Below are 27,257 nucleotides of genomic sequence, written 5' to 3'. Positions count from 1 at the left end.
TATTTTCATCAATTTATATGTATGTACGTGATTTGCTAATAATAGCAATAACGTTTTATAACTTTTACAGTCATATTTGGAGACGAATATAACAATTAAAATTACTTAAATCCATGATTTTTTTAAGGAATTTATGAGACCTATTAGGCCATAACTTTGCATAAATAATAAAGAATTGTGTATACCGTTTACATACATAATCGTCTCAAGTTTCACATCTCACTATCATCGTGTATTGACCAAGCCGCCTATAAAATGAATGCTTTGCTAGGAAGTCATTCACTGTTATCCAAAAGTTTTGCTTAAACCCCCACTTTCTAACAGACTAAAACTATAAATACCAGTAATTTTGTGTAGAGTTGTAAGCCAGCTCTAGTAAAGAAACTAATCATGGGTCTATGTGAAAATACCATTGTCTTCATTTTGATTTGCTCACTCACCTTATCACTAAATCCCTTATGCAAATGCAAAGCATCTGATCAAGTTCTTTGCATTCCTAGTGAGCGACAAGTCCTGCTTAATTTCAAGCAACATCTTCATGATCCTTCAAACAGGCTTGCCACTTGGTCTGATGATAACACAAATTGCTGCAACTGGACATCAGTTTCTTGCAATCATGAAACAGGTCACATTCTTGAACTTCACCTCTCAACTTCAATTACTTACTCGTATGGGGGTTATGATGTTTCTGAGATATCAAGGTTTGGGGGTGAAATACATCCTTCGATACTTCAGTTGAAAGAACTAGGTTACTTGGATTTGAGCGGCAACCATTTTGGAGGCATGCAGTTTCCAAGTTTCCTTTGTTCAATGAAGAGCTTGACATATTTGAACCTCTCTTATGCGGGATTCAGTGGAAGCATTCCTCACCAAATAGGAAATCTCTCTGGTTTGCTCCATCTTGACCTTGGAGGAGATAATTATTTTACTGGAAAGATTCCCCATCAAATTGGTAATTTATCAAATCTACTCTATCTTGATCTCTCTGGTGATCATCAATATGACGAGGATGGGATATCAATGTATGAAGAAAATCTTCAATGGATATCATCTCTTTCTTTACTCCAATATCTTCAATTGAGTTTTGTTAATATGTCTAATGCCTTTGATTGGTTGCTTGTTTTGCAATCTCTTCCCTTGTTAACAGAGTTACATCTGCAAGAGTGTGCTCTTCGTCACAATTTCCATCCAGCCATTGCCATAAACTTTTCATCTCTAACAATCCTTGACCTTTCCTTTTCTTTTGATTTTGGACCTCCTTCCATTCCAAAGTGGATTTTTCAGCTAAAGAATTTGGTTTCTCTTAAATTAAGCAACAATAATTTGCAAGGATTCATCCCAAATGGTATTCATAACCTCTCTCTCATTGAAGATCTTGATTTGTCTAACAATTTGTTTAATTCTTCTATTCCTGATTGGTTATATAGTTTGAACCATCTCAAGTCTCTTACTCTTTATTGGAACAATTTGCATGGAACAATTTCAAATGCAATTGGAAACTTGACTTCTATGGTTACTCTTGCTTTGTCATTCAATCAGTTGGAAGGGCCATTTCCAAACTCTTTAAGCAATCTTTGTAACTTAAGAAGTGTTTATCTCTCTAACAATAACTTTAATCAACAAGTTTCTAGGTTAATTGAAATAATCTCTAATTGTGCTTCTCACACACTCGAGGTATTGTCAATTGATGGTTCAAAAGTTTACGGTAATTTGACAGCCCAGATTGGGATTTTCAAAAATCTCCATAGACTTTCTATCTTTAACAGTTCTATTCAAGGTGCAATTCCTATATCTTTAGGAAATCTTACCTCTTTGAGATATCTGCGAGTTCAGGGAAATAAATTTGATGGGAATCCTTTTGATGTTTTGCAATCACTTTCTGAATTAGAATATCTTGATATCAGTGATAATCTTTTCTGTGGAATTGTAAATAAAGATCACCTCGCCAATTTTGCTAAATTAAATTGGTTCATCGTATTAGGAAACAAACTTACTTTAAAAGTAGATCCCAATTGGAAGCCATCTTTTCAAAAGTTGATCTTTTTGGACATAGGCTTATGGCATTTAGGTCCTCACTTTCCATCATGGATCCTATCACTGAAAGATCTTAAGGGGTTGTCCATACCTTACACCAACATCTCTGATTGTATCCCCACATGGCTGTGGGGTGCATTCCCCAATGCTTTTTATTTTGATTTCTCTAACAATGATATCCATGGAGAGCTTTCTTATACATTGAAGAATCCCATCAATGTTGAAACCATTGATTTAAGCTCAAATCGCTTAAGTGGTGCTTTACCACACATATCACCAATTGTGGGATACTTAGACCTCTCAAATAATTGGTTTTCTGGATCCATAGCCTCCTTCTCATGTCAGGAAAAGGGAGAGCCAATGATGTTAGAATATCTCGATTTAACATCAAATAATTTGTCAGGTGAAATACCTGATTGTTGGAAGATGTGGTCAAATAATCTAATGATCGTCAAGTTTGATAATAACCATTTCAATGGGAAGTTGCCCACATCCTTGGGATCCTTACCTTGGCTCTACTCATTGCAACTCCGTAACAACTCTCTTTCAGGAAATTTTCCTGTTTGTTTCAAGAATAGTACTAAATTGTTATTTTTGGATCTTAGAGAGAATCAATTTTCAGGAATCATTCTACCATGGGTTGGAGACATTCTCTTAAATTTGAAGATCTTTCTCCTCAGATCAAACCAATTCAATGGTAAGATTCCCAATCAAATATGCTATTTGAATTCGCTACATATCTTGGATCTTGCACAAAATGACTTGACGGGACAAATACCAAAATGCATCAATCAATTGAGTGTTATGCTAGTACAGAATACCACTCTAGAGTCAAACATCTATAGCAATGGAACTTCTCTACATATAACTAATGTGCTTCTAGAGCTGAAAGGAACATATTATGTATATACTTTCTTGGGCCTCGTCACAAGCATAGATCTCTCTGGTAATAAATTATGCGGGGAGATACCAAGTGAAATTACATCTCTTAAGGGGTTGCATTTCTTGAACTTGTCAAACAATCTTTTGAGTGGTAAGATTCCTCAAAATATTGGAAACATGGAATGGTTGGAGTCAATGGATCTCTCAGAAAATCAGCTTTATGGTGAAATCCCATCAAGCATGTCCAATTTGAATTTCTTGAGCAAGTTGAACTTGTCATCCAACAATTTGACAGGAAAAATTCCAACAGGCACTCAATTGCAAACCTTTGAAGCATCAAGTTTTGTGGACAACGATCTATGTGGTCCTCCATTACCAAAGAATTGCGATGATTTGCAAAATATCCCCAACCGCCATGATGACAAAGAAGGTAAGAGAAATGGGGTCAATTGGTTTTATGTGAGCATGTCTCTGGGATATGTTTTAGGATTTTGGTTAGTTGTTGGTCCCTTGCTCTACAGTAGATCCTGGAGGTATAGTTACTTTCGGTTCATAGACTGCATGTGGTACAAACTTCGATATTGTTGGTGGTGAGAAGGGGGAAAAAAGAGTTGTGTGATGGTAGTTATGGCTTATTACAAGCATTTTGTATGTTGTTGCTTCTATTTATTGTTAATCACTTGGGCTTTTGAATAATATAAGCCATGTTAGGAATATGCTTTCTAGCAAGAATGTGTACTATATATATATGTTTGATAATGTATTGCTATATTGAAGAAAGGGTCCCCAATTTGTTCGTTGCTTCTTGGCCAAAGTTATAGTTGACAATAATAGCTTTTGCAAAAAAAAAAAAATAAATAAAGTAAAATAAAAAAATAAGTTAAAAAATCAACATAAGGCATATTAGGACGTTGGGCATAGGTGGTCAATCTACTAACTTTCAGTTTATTTTTTATAATTTGAATGAAAAGGTTATATATATATGTATATTTATATAGAAGCACCTTCGCAAGCAAAAAAATTAAATTTCAATTAGGATTTAAAAAGAAATTCAAAACATATCGAACCTCACTTGGTGGCAAGTGAGGTCTGTATTTTAAATTACATACTTCTATTTATTCATTCGTTTGTTAACTAAGTTGATCTTTTCCATAATTATTTTAACGCTTTTTTTAATATCATTTGGATAAAAAATATTTATTTGAAATTTTAAATTAATTAAAATTATGGTTTTTACATTTAACATGTTATAGTCAACTTCATTATTTTTATTTCTTAATTTTATTGAAAACTTCAATTAATTTCTGAACTGACATTTTATCAAAATAATGCATGAATTTATATTGCATCTCATAAAGTTCTTAATTTTTTTTAATATGTTTAAAGTGTACATATGTTTGCTATCTAATGATGCTACTTGAACGGTAAATTCAAATGGCATATGAATGTACACCACTTATCAGCGGCAACCAAAAAAAAAAAAACACCACAATCGAAACGAAATTTAAGAACTAATATGGCAAACCAAAGTTTAAATCTTTGTTAGGAGAGGTATCTACATTTAGTGTTCTACAATGGCTAAAAAAATTGCTTCTAATAAGAGAATACATGCACCTAAAACAAATATTTTAAAATTGTTATCAAAATATTATTAGAAACGTTAAGAAATTTATTAAAATTAAGGTTCGGCAAATATCTAGAAGGTTTTGTAATTTTAGCAAAATTAAGGTAGATCAAGTCTTATACTAAAAAAAATTAATGTTGGTATAAAAGAAGATTTACAAAGGTGAAGAGTTTAAAAAGGACAGAAGAGACGAGGAATTACCAAAGTAGCGATAGAAAAATTTTATTTTATTCGAAACAACATCACGGTGAGGAATTTTTTACTTTTCTTATGTGGAAACAGTTGCTCGTAAATTGAAAAGGCATTTGGGCTCAGAGGGATGGAGAACAAAATTCATGATTCTTGTTGTGTCAGTTGAATAGTATTTTGCTTTTAGTTATAATAATTATATCTAACACAACTAATGGATTATCAAGCATTTATCAGTAGAAATTATATTTGGCCAAAAAAAGAAGAAGAACAGCAAAGTATATATGTAAAAATATTTTTCTGACTATATTTAGAAATATTATTCTTTTAAAGTTATTGCTGTGAAGTTTTTTAAAGTATTTTAGTTGTAAATAAAAATAAAACTTATATATATTTTTGTTTTATTTCAAGTGAAAATCAAAGTAATGAAAACCGGACTAATTTAGGCAATGGGTCAAGGATCAGTGAGTTAAATCAGGATCAAACTAGTGAGAAATAAAAAATTAAAAAAATAATTTAAGTTTTTATCCTACCATCTAAGAACTAAATATTAGTTCATTGCCTTGAATTACAAACAAAACAATCACATACTTATAATTTTTTTCTGACATTCTTTACAATTCTTTTGACAAATTAACATCATAGTATCATATTAACAAGATCACTATAGATTAATCCTGGCAAAATATCAAAATAGACATATGATAATAAAATATTCCTGCCTACAATCTATTAATTACTAAACTAATGGTTATCAATAGCTTATTGAAAAAAAGTTTTTAGTTCAAAATAGCTTTTTTTAATTTAAAGAAAAGAGAGCAACCAAGTTAACCCACCAAAGTAGGCTGGTTAACTGGGTTGCTCCTGATTTGGTCAGGTTTATACTAGGTCACCCTCTCGGATCAATTTAACTTCAATCTACATGCTCAACAGGACTGATTACTTGGTCGATTTGCTGATTTTTGGTTGCACCGGTTGAATCGGTTTGGGTTTCCTTGCTAACCTATAGTGAAAACATTATGGGATGAGGAAACTTTTGTTTTTCTAATGTGGAAAAGTTTTCCCTTATATTGAAAAGACCTTTGAAAAATAAGAGAGGATGGACCAAGAAGCCTCAACAAGTTTTGTGTAGTTGACTCATTTTTCCATGAAAATATAGTTAATCAATGTGTCTACCATAGGTGGAAAAAGTTAGCCAGTAAGCCAACTACGTTTCCACTTTCTCAAAATTTTAATCATGTGACATTAAATAATAAAAAAATTATTAAATAATTTTATTCGATAAGATTTGAATAATTTGTCAGTGGGAAATCCTATAAAGCCCAAAACGCGTTCGGAGAAATTCTCTGGATCCAACCAAAACGTCAGGTGAAGAGAAATCATTTGTAGTTATGATCAAAGGGGCACCAGAAAATTTTGTACTACTTTATATTCACTCATTTTTCATGAAGTTTGAAAGAGTTTGTTCTAAGAAAGAATGTGCAAACTTTTATTTATTTATTTGAGAATCAATTACACTTCTAATATTTATGAACATTTATTGAGTAAATTTTATTTATTAAAACTTGAATAAATTGCAAAGGTAGAAACTATAAGATTTATCACCCGTGCACAAGAAAATATAAACACCTTAGTTAAAAGGTACATATCAAGAATATATTATACGTGAAGATTAATTTTACAATTCCTTTCAATTATTTTCATTAATTTGAAGTATGAGAAAATTAATATTTTAATTTTTCAACTTTTGACTCACTCTTATTTAAGAGTAATTCAAGGTATTCCCAAGTGATCATTTTGGACTTGTGACTGATTCTTATTGGGTTGGGTGCGTTTTACCTCAATTATAACTCAGTTGGTTGGTGCTACGCAGTGCTTGAATTTTGGACTCATTTTTTACTCAATCCCTTGCATATTAGGACGTTGGGCATAGGTGGTCAATCTACTAACTTTCAGCTTATTTTTTATAATTTGAACGAATAGGTAATATTAATATATATATATATATATATAGAGAGAGAGAGAGAGGCACCTTCAAGTGAATGTACGAAAAGTTAAATTTCAATTTGGATTTAAAAATAAATTCAAAATATATCTAACCTCACTCAGTGGCAAGTGAGGTGTGTATTTTAAATAACATCCCTCTATTTATTCATTCATTCGTTAAGTAAATTGATCTTTTCCATCATTTTTTTGGCGCCATTTTTAATCTCATTTAGATAAAAAATATATATTTGAACGTTTAAATTAATTTATTGACTTAAAATCATTGTTTTTGTATTTAACATATTATAGTCAACTTCATTATTTTTATCTCTTATTAAAAAGTTCAATTAATTTCTGAACTGACATTTTATCAAAATAATGCATGAATTTATATTGCATCTCATAAAGTTCTTAATTTTTTTATATGTTTAAAGTTACATGTGTTTGCTATCTAATGATGCTACTTAACAGTAAATTCAAGTGGCATTTGAATGCACACCATTTATCACCGGGAGGGGGAAAAAAAACCCAGTTAAAACAAAATTTAAGGACCAATACAAACTAAGGTTTAAATCTTTGTTAGGAGAGGTATCCACATTTAGAGATCTTACCAAAATATTATTAGAAATGTTAAGAAATTTATTAAAATTAAGGTTGTGAAAATATTTGGAAGGTTTTTGTAATTTTAGCAAAATTAAGGTAGATCAAGTCTTATACTAAAAAAAATTGATGTTGGCATAAAAGAAGATTGACAAAAAGGTGAAGACTTTAAAAAGGACAGAAAAGATGAGGAATTACCAGAGTAGTGATAGAAAAATTTTATTTCGTTTTAAGTAAACATCACGGGGAGGAAGGCAGTGGCCTGTTGGACTGTTCATGGCAATGTAAAGAAGAAAGCTCCAGTGAAGAAGACGCAGCAGGAAGAAGACGAACAATGTAAGTGAGAAGTTGAAACCAAACGAGGTAAAAGTAGAATAATATTCAATGTTCAAGGTTTCGTTTGACGATTCATGCACATAATAATATTTTTTGTCATTGTTGCAACGATCAGTTCTATTTCTCAGATTCTTAGTTTCTATTTGGTGATCGAACTACTGCACTTTCTGAGTTTCAGAACCCTTTTTTTTTTTTTCCAAAGTTTATCCTCTGTGGTTTATCCAAGGTTGTCCCTGTTAAGGTAAAGGATGGGACTAATTTCAAATATAGCTTCGGAATTTTTAGCGATGCTCGAAAATTTAAAATACCTCAGATGATTGATGACGATATTGCCAATGAGCTTGGTCTGCTTCTGCTATATATACGTAATACAGTTTTGAAATTGATCTTGTATGTTTTAAGCCTTCAAACCACCTCTCTCTTTGAATAACTGGCGAATCTGAAAGTAACATGATCTTCCCCTTTGGCCTTCTCATCCTTGCAGAAGAAGAAGAAGCCCAGAAATCTTAGGAAGAAGCCGTAAACAATCATGAACCTGGGGCAACAAGGCAGCATCCACAGTGTAAGAAAAAACCCCAATCTCACATGCATTTCTGAGACATGCTTGTATGAACTTTCGCTCTTCAACTCTAAGCGTAGTCCATGTACATTTTGGTTGCTCATGCTCAATATACTTATGCCGGATATTACAATACGAGAAGCTTGTCAAGGGAAAGATTTATAGTATTTAAATCCCTTGTTAGTATTATAGTTACGATGTTGCTACTAAGTTTTAACATGTTATTTATGAGCATAATCCTATTACAGTGAGTCTGTAACATTACAGGAAAATTAACTAAATATACTTTTGGTCTCTTAACTTTGCCAAAATTCTCACTTCAATCCCTTAATTTTATTTTCTTCGAATTTGATGCTTCAAATTTATGAAACGTTATATTTTTGTCTGCTAACTCTATTTCTATTCTGCCCCTACCTTTTAACTCATGTTTCACTGTAGTCTTTTAATTTTAATTTTGCTTTTCATTCATTCCCTTAACTTACAAAAATATCACATATTTTTATTTTTTATTCTCTAACACTACCAAGTTGTTTCAAAGAAAATTCTTATGCGTCTTCATAACAATGACTCGTCCCGCCTATGTATATTTGGAAAAAAACTACATTTACTACATATTAATTGTTTTTAACTAATTTTAGTTGTTTTCTTAAACCGCATAATTTAGTTAAAAGAATCTTATAATAAGGGACGGGGTAGTACTCATTTTTAACTTGTATAAAAAGCCTTTTGTATTGGTGCATTTCGAATCTAAAATAACATGTCTTGCTTTAGATGAGATTGCTAGCCATAGTTGCTTCATCACCTTTCTTCTCTTCTTCCATCTCCAAATTGTAAACACTGAAATTTCTCCGGTGTCTTGCTACCTCAGAACACTATTTGTTCTTGTCATAATAAAAATAAAGTTAAAGAGCGAAGACATAAAAGGGCAAATGCTAAGCTTGTTAGATTCATGATCAATAAGTATACTTATATAAGTTGAGACAAAATTTCACTCAGATATTTATCTTGCATTTTGTAAATTATAGTTAAAAAACTACTTGTAAACTATTTATAAATCACTACAAATAAGTCCTAAACAGTAAAAGAGGAAAAATAATGGGGGAGGGAAGGTTAAAATTAAAGTTCAAACAAGGCAAAATCTTTTTACTGGTCTCCTCCTAATGTTATTTTTGCTTATCTGGTAATTTAATAAAAATGATATTTCATTCGAAAAAATACTATATAATATTATTTTAAAAAATTATAAGGCATGGTTAAATATGATTAGGCCGTAGTCGCCAGCTTAGGGAATAAAGCAGGAGAGTGAATGAAGCACCGTGGCTCACTGGCTTTTATTAGTGTGAAAATTTCCGATGCATCGGAAATCAAACCGTGAAGCAAGTTGCGCGTCTCCAAGCGGAAATGAGTTACTCCCAAACAACAACTTTCATCTACTTTTGTTTATAAAGATAAGCAACGTTTATAAGTTGTTTTAAATTTTTATAATGAATTTTCTATTTTATTCTCATTAATTAATTTTTTTAATATTCAATATATTTATTATTTTATTTCCCAAACCATTATCTCTCTACCACACATTCTTTTTCTTTCATAATTCTCTTTGTTATAATAATTTTCTTACTCTCTCTTATACTCTCTTTTTTTCATAAATAAGGGTATTTTAGAAAGAACTTCTAATTTCTACATATTTATTATCTTTAACTAATTTTAATTAACATTTTGATCTATGTGATGAGTTTTAATTTTACTTATAAAAAGGGACGGAGGGATTTTTTTTTCCCGCCTGTCCTCCTCTTTCCCCCCTTAATTTTTCTCCATTATTATTGAATGAAAATTATAATACTTCATAAAGTAGTAAATTATTCAGCTTAAATTTTAATAATTTCAATTTATTTATATTTTTTTATATAAAAACAAAATAATAGTTTTATAAAATGTTAAATATGAATAATTGAGGGCTTGTTTGTATCCATGATTTGTAAATGCTTGTAAGCACTTTCACTTCTAATAGTACTCCCTTTAATTTTGTTTATAACTTTTAAATTTAAAAAGAAGTGTGGTTCATTTTATGAGCTTCAATTGGGTTTTGTCTTAACATTTAATGCCTATTTTTTAATGTCATCTTTAATTATTTTTCTATTGTCACATTTTTTTGGGTGACATTTCTATTGTTATATTTTCCTACACATTCTTTTTCTTATCATTTTTTATTTATTATAAGGGTATATTTAAAAAAATATATTTTTAATCTTTTTATTATTTTAACTAATTTTATTTATTATCCGTGAATTTATTATTTAAATTTTATAATAATTATAGGAATAAATATTGGGAAAATGACAATAAAATACCACCTGAATTTCAAAAAGACAAATAAGACACCTGAATAAGCAAAACGACATATAGGGGATTGGGTACCAATCTGGAATTCAGATTTTTGGCCAAAAGACCGAAATACCTTGTCTGAAAGTAAGAGAAAGGAGAGAGGAAGACGCTGATGAAATACGGGAAAAAGGAAAGAAGAATGTTGGAAATGCTATTATCTTACTCGTTCGCATCACCATTCTGTAGAGATTGTTGATTTGGTGGGTTTTGGTTGTGGGAAAAAGGACTTGTAGTAAGAGAGGGAGTGAGCCTGTGGGAAAGAAGTTGATGGCGGGATTTGGATTATTCATTTTTGTGGCTGCTTCATGGTGAAATAGGAACATGATTATTGCATTTAAGGGTTTATATTTAGTATTCGGTGAATGATGAAGTAGAAATCAGAAAACAAGAGCAAGCAATTACGTAATGTAACTGCTGTCATATGCCTGTTGGTTTTTGGTAAATCCCATTACGTGAATGGTAAATTTTATTATACATGTAGTTAATTATGAAAGTTAATAGTTCAATGTTTATTGTGACGTACTTCAGGTGCACGTTCACTGAATGATTTATTTATGCTTATAAGTTGCCTTTCCGGTGAAAACAGGTTTACAAAACCCATTGAAAAAGTAGTCACTTTCACTAAAAAAGTTGTGAATCACATTATGTGTTTTGTAAAATTCAGTGTGAAATTTTATTGGTGGTGAAAAGTAAGTTACTCATCCTCCAAAAATATGTTGCAAAACCTATTAACAAAGTGGTCACTTTTCCTACAAAAGTTGTAAATCCCAGTATATGTTTTGTAAAATTCAACATGAAATTTTATTAGGTTTTAGAAACAAGTTGCCCATCCCTTGAAAACTGGTTGCAAAAGCCATTTAAGAAGTGGTCATTTTCACTATAAAAGTTGTAAATCTCACGGTGTGTTTTGTAAAATTCAGCGTGAAATTTTATTAATTTTAGAAACAAGTTGCTCATCCCTTGAAAAGAGGTTGCAAAACCCATTTAAGAAGTGGTAATTTTCATTACAAAAGTTATAAATATCACTATATGTTTTGTAAAATTCAGCATGAAATTTTATTGGTTTTTAGAAACAAGTTGCCAATCCCTTGAAAACATGTTATAAAACCCAGTGAAGAAGTGATCATTTTCACTACGAAAGTTGTAAATCTCACTATGTGTTTTGTCAAATTTAGTATGAAATTTTATTAGTTTTTAGAAACAAGTTGCACATCCCCTGAAAACAAGATGCAAAACCCATTGAATAAGTGGTCATTTTTACTACGGAAGTTGTAAATCCCACTATACGTTTTATCAAATTTAGCGTGGAATTTTATTAGTTTTTACAAACAAGTTGTTTATCTCCTGAAAACAGGTTGTAAAACCCATTAACAAAGTAGTCACTTTCACTACAAAAGTTGTAAATCACAATATGTGTTTTGTAAAATTCAGGACAAATGATTTAATAATACTAGAAAACCAGACAGCTTCACATTCTCTGAAAATGGTTTTATGCGAAGAACAGAGACAGAACCAAAAAGAGGAATGCTAAGCAATAACATTTTAAGCTGTGGGAACCCATCGAAAATACTCTATGAAGAACAATATTTAAGCTTCCTACTTGTGTATTACAGTTGATGTTACTTCAGCGACCTCTTCGACGACGACAATCTCAGGGAGTACAAGTTCTTTCAGACAGGGCAATGTATTAACTTTCATAATTAACTACATGTATAATAAAATTTACCATTCACGTAATGAGATTTACCACAAACCAGCAGGCATATGATAGCAGTTACATTACGTAATTGCTTGCCATTGTTTTCTGATTTTTGCTTCATCATTCATCGAATACTAAATATAAACCCTCAAATGTAATAATCCTGTTCCTATTTCACCATGAAGCAGCCACAAAAATGAATAATCCAAATCCCGCCATCAACTTCTTTCCCACAGGTTCACTCCCTCTCTTACTACAAATCTTCTTTCCCACAACCAAAACCCACCAAATCAACAATCTCTACAGAACGGTGATGCGGAGGAGTAAGATAATAGCATTTCTAACATTCTTCTTTCCTTCTTCCCGTATTTCATCAGCGTCTTCCTCTCTCCTTTCTCTCACTTTCAGATAGGGCATTTCGGTCTTTTGGCCAAAAATTTGAATTCCAGATTGGTACCCAGTCCCCTATACGTCATTTTGCTTATTCAGGTGCCTTATTTGTCTTTTGAAATTCAGGTGGTATTTGTTTTCATTTTCCCATAAATATTTACCTTGTAGTTGAGTCACTCCAAACAGGTTCTAAAATTTGGATTCAGTGATAAATAATGGAACGGAAGAAAAAGAAAGAAAATGAGGCAGTGAAGTGAAGCACCCATCCTTGGGTTTTCAAGCGGCGCGTCAAATTCGGCTTTCAAGTTACACTGTGAGAAGTCAATCTGGCTCTTTCATGTTTTTAAGAAATCGATTCTTTTACCCGGTTCATCTTGTTCCCTGCGACTGTTTCGTTTCGGCCTGGGTGAAGAAAGGCGGGAAAGGTAGTGGCCTGTTCGACTTTTCCCTGCAATATTTAAAGGAAAAAAAAAGCAAAGGAAAAAAAAAAATGCTCGAGTGAAGACGCAACAGGGAGAAGACGAAAAGCGTTAGAGGGCGAAAACAGTGAGAAGTTCAGATGAAACGAGGTAAGAGTAAAATGCATGTAACGGTCTTGGGTTGCCTTCTGGTTCCGATTTCAACATTCAAGGTTTCCCTCGACGATTCATGCACGTTTTTGGTTTTTTTCGTTTCACTCTCTCATTCTCTCTGAGATGCAAACATTTGTTTGAGGACTGAATAATAATTGTTTTTTCCCCCCATTGCTGCTACGATCAGTTCTATTTTCACTCATAGAAGAAAGACATTGACTTTCCAGATTCTTAGTTTTTATTTGGTGACCTGGGGCACTTGTGGGTTTCAAAACCATTTTTCAGGTTGTGCTTGTTAAAACTTGAGATAAAGGATGAACTAAGGACTGATTCCAAATACAGCCACAGAATTTAGAGTGATGCTGAAAACATTTACAGTCATTACTTATATATCAGCTAGTTTAAAATGCCTTAAGATGGTGGATGACTATGTTGTGAATGCGCTTGGTCTACTTCTGCTATACGTGGATATAATCTTGAATTGATCTTCTATCTTATCTGTCTTTGTCAAACATCCTCTTTGTATAGCCAACGGATTTGAAAGCCACAGTAAGGAGACATAATAATCACCATGATTTTCTCCCTTTGCTTTCTCATCCTTGCAGACGAAGCAGCCCAGAAATCACAGTAAGAGGCCTTAAACAGTCATGAAATTGGAGCAACAAGACGATACGCTCAGTGTAAGAGAAAGTCCTAATCCCACTGTATTTTTCTCCAGAAGGAAATTTTACTTGTTCAAAAGGAGGGATCAAGAAGACTGGGCTTCTCTGTACAATTGATTTTCAAAAAGTTGTCGTGTTTGTTTCCATTGCAGGTTGAACCGTGTGATGTATGTGGTGCTGTTGGTTGGCCAGAATCTATTGCTACGTGCTACAAATGCAATGTAGCTCGCGAACATATGTATTGATCTCTCACCTTTTCCCCTTTCTATTTTTCAACATCAGTGGTTTTTATGTATGGTTTTCATTTCTAAGAGAAGGATGATTGCGTTAGCCACTTCCTTTTATAAGCCTGACGTGTGCAGTCATCCATCAAATGTTTTTAGTTGCTTGATGTTCAACTGCTGTTGTGCTGTTGAAAAAAAAAAAAAAAATCCTTTTCTCTATTTTACTTGTGCAGTAATTTTGCAGAGCAAGTTAAAGAGCCAGATCTCATATTTGACATTTATAATCAATTGAAGATTTTGATGGTCAATACATAGGCATGGGAATATGGGATCTCTGCAGACAAGTTTGCTGGTTTGAGGTTGGTTTGATCCTCATAATCTCATATGACTTCATTGATGTTGGTTGGTTCAAGGTTGTTTTGTACTGAAGATTTTGGGGAATCTAACAATGAAGGGTGCAACCTTATGATTCTGCATTCTAATTTCGAACGAGGTTCCATTTCCAATGTGCGTGTCATTCAATTCTTCCTTGAAATAAAGAGAAAAAGGAAAGAAATCTACCTTTATTCTTGTGAGTTCAAAATAGGTTAGGTTTATGTCTGTTATTCTTTCTTATTCCGATTCAACGTACCTTCGAATGTAGATTTATCAGAAGATCATCCGCTACTTAGTTTAGAATTTTCCTTGTGGCTTAACAGCACATTTTGGAAAAATTGTAGTAATGAAGTTTCTTGTTCTACTTTATGATAGTTAATTGTACACTGTTGGTGTGGAAAATGAGTTGCCGGGTACTCTCTGTATTTTACTAGTAACAGCGTACTCATTAGAGGAATTTGGCAATGCTACTTAGGTTTCAATTTCAAATCCTAAATATGCGCAAATTTTATGCCCAATGAGCTGCTGAAAATTGAGCCGGCTTATTGAATCGGGTAATCAACCCAATCCCCATTATTGTTATATACTCTTCTGTTTTAAATTTAAGAATTAGACAACTAATTTACAGAAATTAAAAAAATTAATTTGGTTAATTATTTATATAAAATATGTGTTGGTTTTCTTAAAGTACTCTTTAATCATTTGTATTATAAAATAATCCTATTAAATGCATCCCATAAACACGTGCGCCCCTTGGTGACATTCACCCAAAAACAGTTTTCCCTTTGTTATTATTTACAACTCATATTTCCAAAACCATTTCAGATTCAATTCACAAACATTTCACAAATGTAATTCAGGCTTTCAAAGGCAAGTTCACAAATTCTTTCACAAATCAACATTTGAAAATCATCAACAAATGCCACTTGAACGGGCTTTTTGCATATAGCTATTATAAATTATAATGTCATATTTGGTGCTAATGATGAAAAAGATAGATGGTACGTCTATATATGTGTGCCTAATTTATAATTTCTTTTGTTTGTTATTATGTATCTACATGGTAGAATTTTTGGGTTATGAGCATATGGAAATGGAAATGGAACCCAATTCCATGCTTTGAGTATATTTGGTAGCATGGAATTTGAAAAAAAAATCCATTTCCATATCCATCAAAACATATGGAAAGGATTTCCATGTTGGGACCCCAACATTTCTAATTCCATATCAGTATTTTCATTTTTAACCTTTGTCTCTTCCCTTTAGGTTGTCGAGCCACCATCTCCCTTGTCCTCCCACTGCCGGCGCAATTCGCTGACAACTTGTGCTCACAAATGTGACGGCAATGGTGTTGTTGAGCGGCAACCTGCACTACAAAAAAATTGACCTTTTCACTGAAAGTATAAAAGTCGCCGCTGAAAAGTCATTGCCGTAGCAGTCATGGTTGAAAACTTTCAGTGGCGACTAAAAAGGTTGCCGCTGAAAGATACTTTCAACGGCGACTTTTAGAAGTTTCGGTGGCGACATTTGTCGCCGCTGAAAGACACTTTTGGCGGTGACATTCTTGTCACCGCTGAAAGTGTTTTCAACGGCAACTTTTTTGTCGTCGCTGAAAGTAATGCCTAAGAAGAATTGGCTTCACCAATGCCACGTCATCGCTGCCGGCCGCCATGTCATCGCTGTTGGCCACATCATCACCGTCGATCGCCACATCATCACTAGCCACCTCCACGTCATTGCCACATCTCTCTTTCTCGCCACATCATCGTCCAAATATTTTCACCTTAAATGTGTCTTCTTCAAGGTTTGAACTCGTGACTGCCTCCTTTCGTGTCCAATCTTCTTGCCACTGAGCCAGATTGAATTTGTTTATTAATATTGTAAAATAAAATAAATATTATTATATTACACTTTCAGCGGTGACAAAAAAAGTCACTGCTGAAAGTCCACTTTCAGCGGTAACACTTTTGTCGCCATTGAAAGTCTTAGTTTCAGTAGCGAACTTTCAATGGTGACAAAAAAAGTCACCGCTAAAAGTTCACCACTAAAGGTCTACTTTCAGCGGCGACTAGAAAAGTCGCCACTAAAAGTCCACTTTCAGCGGCGACAAAAAAAGTCGCCGCTGAAGGTCCACTATTAGCGGCAAACTTTCAGCGGTGACAAAAAAAAGTCACCGCCGAAGGTCCACTTTCAGTAGCGACACTTTTGTCACCGCTAAAAGTCTTAGTTTTAGTAGCGAACTTTCAGCTGCGACAGAAAAAGTCGCCAATAAAAGTCCACTTTTAGTGGTGACAAAAAAAGTCACCGCTGAAGGTCCACTTTCAACGGCGACTTTTTTTATCACCGCTCAAAGTGGACTTTTAGCGGTGACTTTTTTTGTTGCCACTAAAAGTCTTAGTTTCAGCATCGAACTTTCAGCGGCGACAAAAAAAATCGCCGCTAAAAGTCCACTTTGAGCGGCGACAAAAAAAGTCGCCGTTGAAAGTCCACTTTCAGCTGTGACATTTTCGTCACCGCTGAAAGTCTTAGTTTCAGCGACGACTTTTTGGTGTCGCCGCGGAAAGTGGACTTTGAGGGGTGACTTTTTTTGTCGCTGCTGAAAGTCGTCGCCTAAAGTTTGTTTTTTTGTAGTGCTGGCAGTGGTGTCCAGCTTCATCTTGGCCTCCTCCCCCATTTTTCATGGATCTCTAGCTTCATCTTCTCCTCAACTTCAAATTTTGCCTTCTTCCCTCATTTCTTTTACTTCCTGAACAAGATTGTGCAACGGCTAATAACACCCATGTTTTCTTCTCTTTGTCTTTGTCCCCTTCTTTATATCTGGCAATCGTCACCTTTCTCGATGTCGATGACCCCATCTATAATGACACCTTTTTTTGCCCTACATTTGAACTTCTAAGCTTTCTCTCATGCTTGACAGTATTGGTTGTGAATGATGATTTCATCTATTCATTGCATCTTGTTGGAGTTGCTTTGGGATTTTTAATTTTAAAACCGATTAAGTATATTTGTAGTCAAATTTAATAGTGCGTTAGTATTTGGCAAAAGTTGGCTTGACTTTTTTTTTTTTGCTAAAACATAGATATCTTCTTATTAGAGGCAATGCTATTCAGGGCATATTTGGACACTAAATGTAGATATCTCTCCTAGCCAGCAAAAGTTGGCTTAACTTTGATTAAACAAATAAATGTAGGAAAAATAATACAAGAATCCTATCTTAGAAACATCATTTGAATGCTCATTGGGTGGAAACTTAGAAACAAGAAATTCATATTGTTTCTAAAGGTGACATTGGTTGACAGGTGATATGTAGGATGTCGATTTTGAAAGTTGATAATGTCCCTGGATTGTGTGATTATTTTGGGTTTGATTTATATTGCTGGATTTTCTGGATTTTTCTTAATGATGGTGGTTTGATTTATCTTGTCAGTAAAGAAGAATGGTTTCTTATGAATGTTTCTTGGGCAGGAGTTTTAATTTGTAGGAGGGCATTCTAGTATTTTTATACAAAAATCCCATGTGTATGCAGACACAATTTTAAACTCTATTTTCATCTCCATATCCATTTCTATTTCATCACTACAAAAAAAAAAAGCAAATTAGCGACAAAATTTAGGGATGAAATTTCTGTCGCTAATCAAAATTAGCGACGAAATTAGTGGCAGAGAAAATTCCATTGCTAATTCCACTGTTACTATTTTAGTGACACAAGTCAAAATTCCGTTACTAATTAGCGATGGACTACTGCCAGATTATTGATAAAAATAGTGATGCAAATTAAAAAATAGTGATGTAAAATTTGCATCACTAATATGTCACTAATTAGAGATGGATATCTCACGAAAATTCTGTCACAAAATAATGACCAATTTGTAATGAAAATTCTGTCACAAATTAGTGACGGAAATTTATTTATCTAATCAAAGTTGCTAAATTTATTAGTGACTGAAGTTTATTTGTTTAATGAAAGTTGCTAAATTTATTTGTTATGTAAATTTAAAATACCACATGACAACCATCACGTCAACACTATCCTCCACCTCATCTGGTTGAGAACCTCTCCTCTTCCCTTTCAATCCTCTTCCTTCCTCTTTCTTTTCTAAGTATTAGATTAATATACTTCAACAATTAAGATTTTAATTTTTATAAACCATTTATAAAAACAATTTTAAAAATATTTAATATATTTGCAAACTATTAGCATTAAATTTTAATAGAGTTTGTAATTTATTATTTATTTATTTTTATAATTTAATAATAATTTTAAAAAATTTAAATTTGAATCATTAAAATTAATCTAATGGTTAAAAAAAAACAAGGAAGAGGAGAGATTCCAAATCTTCACCTTACCACCCGCTCTGTCTCCCATGTTGCCATGTCATCATCACATCATTGCTTTCTCTCTCCTATGATGCCATGTCATTACCACATCATTGCTTCCTCTATCCAATGATGACCGCATCATTGTTTTCTCACGTCATCCCCTTGTCCATGTCATCGTCATATCACAAATTAAGCTAATTTTTGTGAAGAAGTGGTGGTTTGAACTTAGGACCTCTTGCGCATATTGAAGCCTTTGCCAGAGAAACACCTACAAAATTTTTATACAAAAATAAATATATATAATATTTCTAATTACAAATACAAACGTATATAGTAAATATTATATAAAATTTAACATATTATATAATTTAATATATTATAATTTATTTTGTTTTAATTTTTTATTTTATTAAAAATAATTAATCGTTAATATTTTTATTCAAATATTAAATAAAATAATAATTATATTATATTTATTATCTATTTTTTGTTTATAATATTTATATTTTTTATCTATATAATATATTTTGTGAGGAGAGTTAAGGATGGATTAGTAACGAAAATTAATAATGAAAAAATTCTGTCACTAATTCTTTTACAATAGAATCAATGACAGATTAGTAATGGAATTTAGAGACAAATTAGATTTTTGTCACTAAAAAATTTCATCACTAAATTCTGTCACTAATTTTAGGGACAGAATTTGTTACAGATTAGCGATGGATTAATGAAGGAATAAAATTTTGTCACTAAATTCCATCACTAATGCCCTTTTTTTTTTAGTGCATATCAATGTCCATTTTCATTTCCATCAAAATCAATTCGAGCATACTAAACGACCCATTAGTGCTTGCCCATCATTTTAACATTTTAGGTTAGAGATCAAGTAGAAGTCAAAAGAATGCATTAAAGGAGGGAATCTTGAAGGCTCTATTATGCTCTTTGTGTTCATTTACATTTAATTGCTATGGTACTAAAATTGTATTTCATTTTATAAAATATTTCGACTTGAGTAACTGTTTGAGATTAATCCTTTGAGACAACAATTGCGTTAGCTAGGAAAGTTTTGTTTGGGCTTTGCATAGCTTTGGGACGAAGTTCTTAAGCCCTTATATGGTGTAATTGATTGGACGCTAAGTATCCAAGTTGCGTGGTTGGGGTGTCATACAAAATGTTAGTACCTATAATTTTAGAAGGCCTTGAAATTGAGTTTAATAGTGTGACCTTCATTAATGTCGTTAAGTATATAGAGACCAAAATTAAAACTCGTTAAAAATATAGGGATCAAAACCAAAACTTGTTAAAAGTATAAGAATAAAAATCAAAATGTGTTAAAAGTATAGATAAAAAAAAGCAACTTAAATGCATGATGAGGGGTGCTCACGAGAGAGGATGGGACTAACATCCCCTCATCCCATGTCCCATCTTGAAAACTCTCATAAAATGGAATTTTCATCTTGTATCTCATTCCATCTCAAAAGTTTCCTAGTTTTAATTGAGATAGGGATAAGACTAGGACAAACTAGGACGTCCTGTAAAAAAAAAAAAAAGCCCATCTAAACAACATTTAGGAAAGAAGAAGCAAAGATAGAAATTAATGCTTTCCAGTACAAATCATTATATTAAATTGAAGCTTCATTTACACCAACTATAAAAAATAAATATAAAGCATAAGAAAATCAAAATCAGACTTACACATTCCTTTTCTCTCACCTCATGGTCATCACTCTTCAAATCCATCCTTGATCCCTAATCCTCATCTACCCTTTTCTTCTTTATTATTTTATTCACCCCGATCTTTTACCTGGCCCCTTCTTCTTTTGAAATCACCCACGTTGAAAATTGCAGGTTCTTTTTGAGCATTGCATCAATAGTGTTCTCCTTCTAAAATCACCCTTATCTAGATGAGTTTTCAAATTGAGAAGAGAGGGAGGAGAAATGTACCTAACAACGCTAGAAGAGCAAAGGCGATAGGGGATGAGCAAGCGGCCAATCATGATGAGTGATTGATGAGGAAGATGCGCAGGAGGCGAAACATACTTCCTTTCAACCCCTTTAGTGCGTGTTCAAAAGCAAATTTAGGTTTAAAAGAGATAATCAAACGCTTTAAAATTTGAGTACAATTATCAAAGTCATTATTGATAAACTATGTTATCAATAAACTTATCGATAAATGGCTCCTCTCTTGAAAAACGATGAATTGTTGAAAAGCTTATTGATAACTTTATAGATAAACTTTGATGCAAAAAAAATGAAGGTCAACTTTGAATGATTGTCAATCTTTCAATTCAACTCCAAATGTTACAAAGGACCTCTCACCAGAAAGCTCTGAGTCAACTTTCCAACACAACAAGTCCTATTGCAAACTGCATTGTAGTTTTAAAGTTATCTTCATCAAAGTGACTGAAGGTCAGTGACAAGGCATGAAACCTCAGTAGCATATCTCCTTCATATGAAACTCATTGGAGTTGATCTTAGTGTCCATGAACCTTATACTAAGTCTAGTTTTATATTAATCAAATTTCACCTCAAATGATTTATAGTTTAGGAGATATTGTAGAAATACCGAACATGTGTCAGAGCTGAATGAAGAACATAGCATAACATATTGATTTTTCGAAGAGGTTATAGATAAATATGTTTATCGATAATGAACTCAAAAAACACACTTGAAAATCATCTCTGAAGATTATATTCAAGCTTAGATAAAAGGTGACTCAAGGTATATTGATATAACTTCCAATTGGGCTTCTTTAACATTCAATTGGGCCACTCCAACTTCTTGTTGAGCATAGTAACCTTCGATATCAAATCTGAGAACTTAAATCTTGGCATTCCCATTTGATCTTGCAAATTCTTATTTCTTCTATCTCTATTCTTCTTCTTTTGAATCAATCTCATGATAACTCCTTTTTGTTGTTGAAGAAATTATATAAGATAATCACATTAAGTATGGTAGTTGGTCAAAGCATGAGATTACGGAAGAGTAACAGGCTGGTTGGGCTACCTGGCCCCTAACCCATGGCCCGCCCATTTAAGATTATATGGGTACGGGTTAGCCCGTACTCGTAGATGCCCTGTTAAAGCCTGTTGTTAAACCAGCTGTTTTAACTAGGAGGATTTTTGTGGGTTCTGGGGAACCCATTTAAGATACGAAATTCTGAAACCTATTTAAATTTGAAGCCATTGAAATATTATCTTATATTCTCATTCTTACTAAACCTTTTCAGCTTAAAGACAAGAAATAACTGAAGCAAAGCAGTAAATAAATAACAAATTAAACCATCAATCAATCATAACATAATATGATAATAATATTATAACCATTAACCAATCAAATTTCAAGCCAAGGTCTTTCATTCTTGAAACTAAAAGTTCAAACTTCAAAAAATCAAACCATAAAATAGAATAACCATCACTAATCAAAGTCCATACTCCATAGTACACAAAATCACAAACCATCATTCTAATGTTCAAGCTTAAAATAGGACAACCACAAATATAGAAATTGAAAGGATTATTCATTGAATCATCATCAGTCATCATCATAATCATCTTCTTCTTTAGAGGTGAGATAGGAAGACTAACAGGGAAGGGAGATTTATAGCTTACTAAAGTGTAGAATGTAGAGACTGAGAGGTGAGAGGGGGAGACTAATAAGTAAGGGAGACATGGTCGTTGACATTGCAACGAGAGAGGATGTGAGATGCCAACAAGATTGAGATTGTGAGAGGTGATGCAGTGGAAGGAGTTATTGTTGGATGTTGCTACTCCAGTACTGGGACTAAGTGATCGATTGAGCGGGTAATAAGACTGTGGGTGGACTGAGAGACTGAGCTAGAAGGCGAGAGCGAGAAGCGAGATAGCGAGAGCGTGGAGAGTCAGAGTCGGGAGGCAGTACCCAAGGTAAGACATTTAGTGAGGGTGTGAAAGGCTGTGTGTTGTGCGACACTTTCTATCCTAGGTCTCCCACCTTTTTTATTTTTTTAACCAAAAAAAGGGTAAATGGGCGAGTACGGGTAGCCTGTTCCTATACCCGTAGCCGGCCCATTTAATATTGAAACCCACCCACTTTTTTTTTTGGACAGGCTCAAAAAGACCTAATCTTTATTGGTTGCGGGTAGGTTGGTTAGGTTGCGGGTTACTTGTTGGCCCTACATGAGATAAACATTTGTTGCAAACTTTTTGTTTTGATATTTGACATGGTCAAAACTAATAATATCTAACAGCTTTTTGTTTAAAATTTATAAAATTGGAGACATAGATAGCAGTGATTATTAGATTATGAGAATAAGCTAATCATTTTAGACATCAACCAGAGCTGGAGTTACCGTGTTGGTTTTAGTGAAAAAAAATTTGACCGCTTAAACATAGGGTATTGAGTTTGATTTGAATTCATGTGACTACAAAAAAAAACATCATTTGAAGAGTTATTCTCAATTTGGCCTATTAAATACTCATATAAAAAAATTAATTATCTATAGCAAGAAAAAAGTTAATCATTTTAAACGTTTTTAACATAAACTTCAATTAAGAAAAATATTTTTAGAATTTTTACCAAAACATTATTAAAAATTGCTAAAACATAGATTAAAATTAAGGTTGTGAAAATATCTGAAAGTTTTCTTTTTTGTAATTTTAGCAAAAATGAGGTATATCAAGTGTTATACTGAAAAAATTGATATTGATAGTCATGCATCATTTGATGACAAATACTAAAGAAGACTCATGAAAGGGGACCACTTTAAAACGGATAGAACAGATGAACAATTGTCACAGCTGTGATAAAAAATTTTGTATTTTATTTGAAGTAAACATTACGGTGAGGAATCTTTTGCTTTTCTTATGTGGAAAAATTTGTTCATAAATGGGAAAGGAATTTGGTAAGAGAGTAGTGGAGAAGAAAATTCCATGATTTTTGTTCTATCCTGATTGATTTGTCCTATCGTATAGTGATTGGAGAACAAAATTTCCATTTAATTTGCGATAGTCATATAACACAGTATATATATAAAAATACTCTTATGATTATATTTAAAAATATTGCTGTTCCTATTTTTTAAAAAATTTTAATCAGTTGAAAAGGAAAAGGATTATATATATGTTTTTGTTTTATTTGGGGTGAAAATATTGTGAGATGAGGAAACTGTTGTTTTTTTAAATGTCAAAAATTTTTCTGTTGATTCGAAAGGACCTTTTGAAAATAAGAGAAATGAGTCGAAAACCCTCCACACAAGTTTTGTATGGTTCACTCGTGTCTGGAAAAATTTTGCCAACTGTGTCTCTAATTTCTAGAATTTGCAACCGTGCTTCAAAAATTGCCGTTCGACTGGGGGGTTGAAATTAAAAGTTCAATCCAATTGGCTTATCTTCAAGTTATTGTCTCTGTAAGACCCTTAACCTCAAAAACATTATAATCTGGTCATAACACCACTACTATGGTAGAAAAGGAATGTTGATAAAATGAACTACCATAGTAGAAAGAAACTTCCATATTTTTTTTTTGAAATTGACTTTCAAACTCGGGTCAAACCCAAACTCCGTGGCATGCAACTAAATCATTCATTCATGTCCACTGGGCCTCCGAGCCTCCGGCCCGGGTAACAACATACATCAAAATCAGCCCATCCAATTAATTTGCAACCATGGAACCAAGTTTCATAAAACAATAGAAATGGCCTCCGGCCAACTAAAACGAGGAGATAACATATTCTCCAATTTACAATAAGATCAACAATCAAAATATCTCAAAAGATCCTAAATGTGGCAATATATTTACTAATCATACATATACAAAGGCTAGAGGCCTAAAGCTAACCAAGCTCAAGCCTCTGCGTCTCTTCCCGAAGGCGCACGCCTAGAACCTTCGCCTGAAAACATCGTAAACCACGGGGTGAGACAAAGTCCCAGTAACCAACCATTCCAATTCAAGGTACTACTAAATAGGTGCTCGTGAGGTGTCAAGTGGGGTATTTCACATGTAATATAATAAATGATAGTCACAACAATTCATGCAAGTGCCATGATGCAATTCCCATCAACCATATCCCTCACTTTGGGGGATTTTCAAGAGCCGAACCCGGCCTATCCCTCACTATGGGGGACGTAAGGAGCCATAAAAGGCCTATCCCTTACTCTGGGGGACGTAGGGAGCCAAAAGGCCTATCCCTCACTATGGGAGACGTAAAGAGCCAACCATCATGCATTAATGGAGGCCTTACCACGTGGTAGTAACTATCAAAAACTCTCACCAATTCCCAATTCATGCATCATGCTCAAACCATAATCAACTAGTAATTGAACATTTCATAAGTAACTTCATTTAGTGGCATATCTTTCACAATTTCAAGATTCATTCATCATCAATCGAAACCCCACAAGACGGTTTTCCTTTTTATACACAACATACACTTTGAACATAATTACCACTTTGGAGCACAAAACATAAATCTACTCACAATACCATAGAAGCAAGTACTAAGGATTGGAAAGTGGTTACCTCTCGCCTGAGCAAGGAACAACAAACCAACAATGTGGCCCCGTGCACCAACAAGACTCACAACCGGTCTACACAAGCACACAAACACACAACCACTATGTATTAGCTTTCAAACTAATAATGTGGCCAAAACAACATTTGGGGACACAAAATTCCTAGCTCCAACCAAAACTCTACCCAACTCAAAGGGTATAACCATCCAAAACAACACTCTAAAGTCACAAAAGTTCATTAAAACCTTAATTCCTCTCCAAATATCAATTTAGGATTCAAACCTCAAGGACCCACTATAATAATTCAACAGCCAAACATCCCATTTGAACAATTGAGGTTCTAACAACAATCTAAACCGATTAAACATCCAATTTAACCCTCCTTAACATAACCCAAATCACAAAACTCAGAATCAACCTGTACATTGTCAACCTCAATCACAAACCTCCCATTTCCATAAACCCTAGCTTCAAAAACTCAAGATTCTTTAAATCCAAGAAAACTACACCGATTAAATACTTAAACTAACCCAAAGCAATCAATTAAACTCAAAACAATCGGTCAAAAACCTCAATTCCATCACAACTTAGAAAATCCTAGGGTTCCACCAAAAATCCTCAGAAATTCCAAGAAAGAAAGTAGATTAGAGGTTAAAATCACTTACTTGAGGTAATGGATCCTTAGAAATGTCTTTCCCAAGCCTCAACACCGAAACCCTAGCAGAGCTCCTCTCTCCTCCTTCAGATTTTCTAATTTTCGCACACTGAACCCCTCCCGCGACTATATAGATTCGGGACCTTTCGCCGCGGCGAACCCATATCTTCACCGCGGCGAACTAGTCCCGAGAGGGATTACTCGCCTGAAAACCCGACTTCGCCGCGGCGAACTCCAATATTCGCCGCGGCAAAAGCTTCCCGAGAGGAAACTCTCGCTTGCCTAGAAAAACTTCGCCGCGGCATGCCCTTACCTTCGTCGCGGTGAAACATTCCCGAAAGGATACTCTCCCCTGGAACTCTCGGTGCGCCACGGCGAACATACCCTGAGAGGGGTACATTCACCTATTCCTCCAACACACCTCAATTCAACCCAAACACCAAGATCAACACTTAAATCACTAATCTATCCTCAAAATCAACCAAAAGAGACTATTAAAACCCGATAAAACTCAGGATGTTACAGTCTCCGTTTGAAGCTTCTGGATTTTTTATGCTTTCTTTTTCAATTTTTTCATTGACTTAGAAAGATTTGTGTAGATCAGCGGCTTGATCTAAATCAGCACAGTAATATTGATTAGTGCAATTTATTTTTGCACATTTGAAAAACATATGTTATTTGATGCACTTTTTATAAGTATTTTTGTCAATTTACTTTTTGTATTTTTTTAAATAGCATGTGTCCCACTATAAAAAGTAAACGGACTTTATGTTATTTTAGTAGTTGTATCATTTTCACTCTAATTTTGCATTTTTATGTGCATTCTTGAATCTCCTAAAAGCATGTGATGTTTGGTGCATTTTATGTAAAAGTTAACGAGTTTTTCTGCACACTTGGCTTTTTAAAAATAATAATAATTTGTGCTATCTTTTTTATTGCGGGTTCTATCTTCATCAACCATTTTTTCATTCTAGGTCCCGTACCCACATTTTCATTGGGGGCTTTACATTCTCCTTTATTCTTTTTTACTATGTCAAAATTGGAAAATGCTATGTAAAATACAACTAAAGCCAAAAAAAAAAAACATTGGATGGGTGCTCATCCGATCAAAATTATAAAGGAAAGAGAGTTTACTAAAATATTTATTTAAATATTATGCTGTTTTCTGTTTAAGATTCATTAAATTGACGACAAAGAAAGCGTTGATTGTTAAATTATGATCTTAGTGAAAGAGGTTTTGAACGCTTAAATATGACATGTTAAGTTTAATTTG

At 33.4% G+C, this 27,257-nt stretch overlaps 1 protein-coding gene across 1 annotated transcript; it reads left to right on the top strand.

The window, feature by feature from the left end:
* The first annotated feature begins 390 nt into the window (after nt 1-390).
* LOC114733629 (receptor-like protein EIX2) lies at nt 391-14,143 on the top strand. The gene is made up of 2 exons (XM_028921123.1): nt 391-3,449; nt 14,071-14,143. Exons 1-2 carry the CDS (start codon nt 391-393, stop codon nt 14,141-14,143), a joined length of 3,132 nt encoding a protein of 1,043 aa, XP_028776956.1.
* The last annotated feature ends 13,114 nt before the right edge of the window (nt 14,144-27,257 follow it).

This window comes from Neltuma alba, unplaced genomic scaffold (assembly GCF_004799145.2).
Source record: "Neltuma alba isolate B1F8T4 unplaced genomic scaffold, ASM479914v2 tig00013022_pilon, whole genome shotgun sequence".
NCBI lineage: Eukaryota > Viridiplantae > Streptophyta > Magnoliopsida > Fabales > Fabaceae > Neltuma > Neltuma alba.
Note: the sequence above shows the minus strand (reverse complement) of the source record. Positions and strands in the feature narration are given on the sequence as shown.

Excerpts from the sequence above, each read along its gene's own strand:
- LOC114733629 (XM_028921123.1), top strand. The coding sequence starts at position 391 with ATGGGTCTATGTGAAAATACCATTGTCTTCATTTTGATTTGCTCACTC. Across the intron at positions 3,450-14,070 it reads CTCTACAGTAGATCCTGGAG|GTTGAACCGTGTGATGTATG; the intron begins GTATAGTTACTT and ends TTTCCATTGCAG.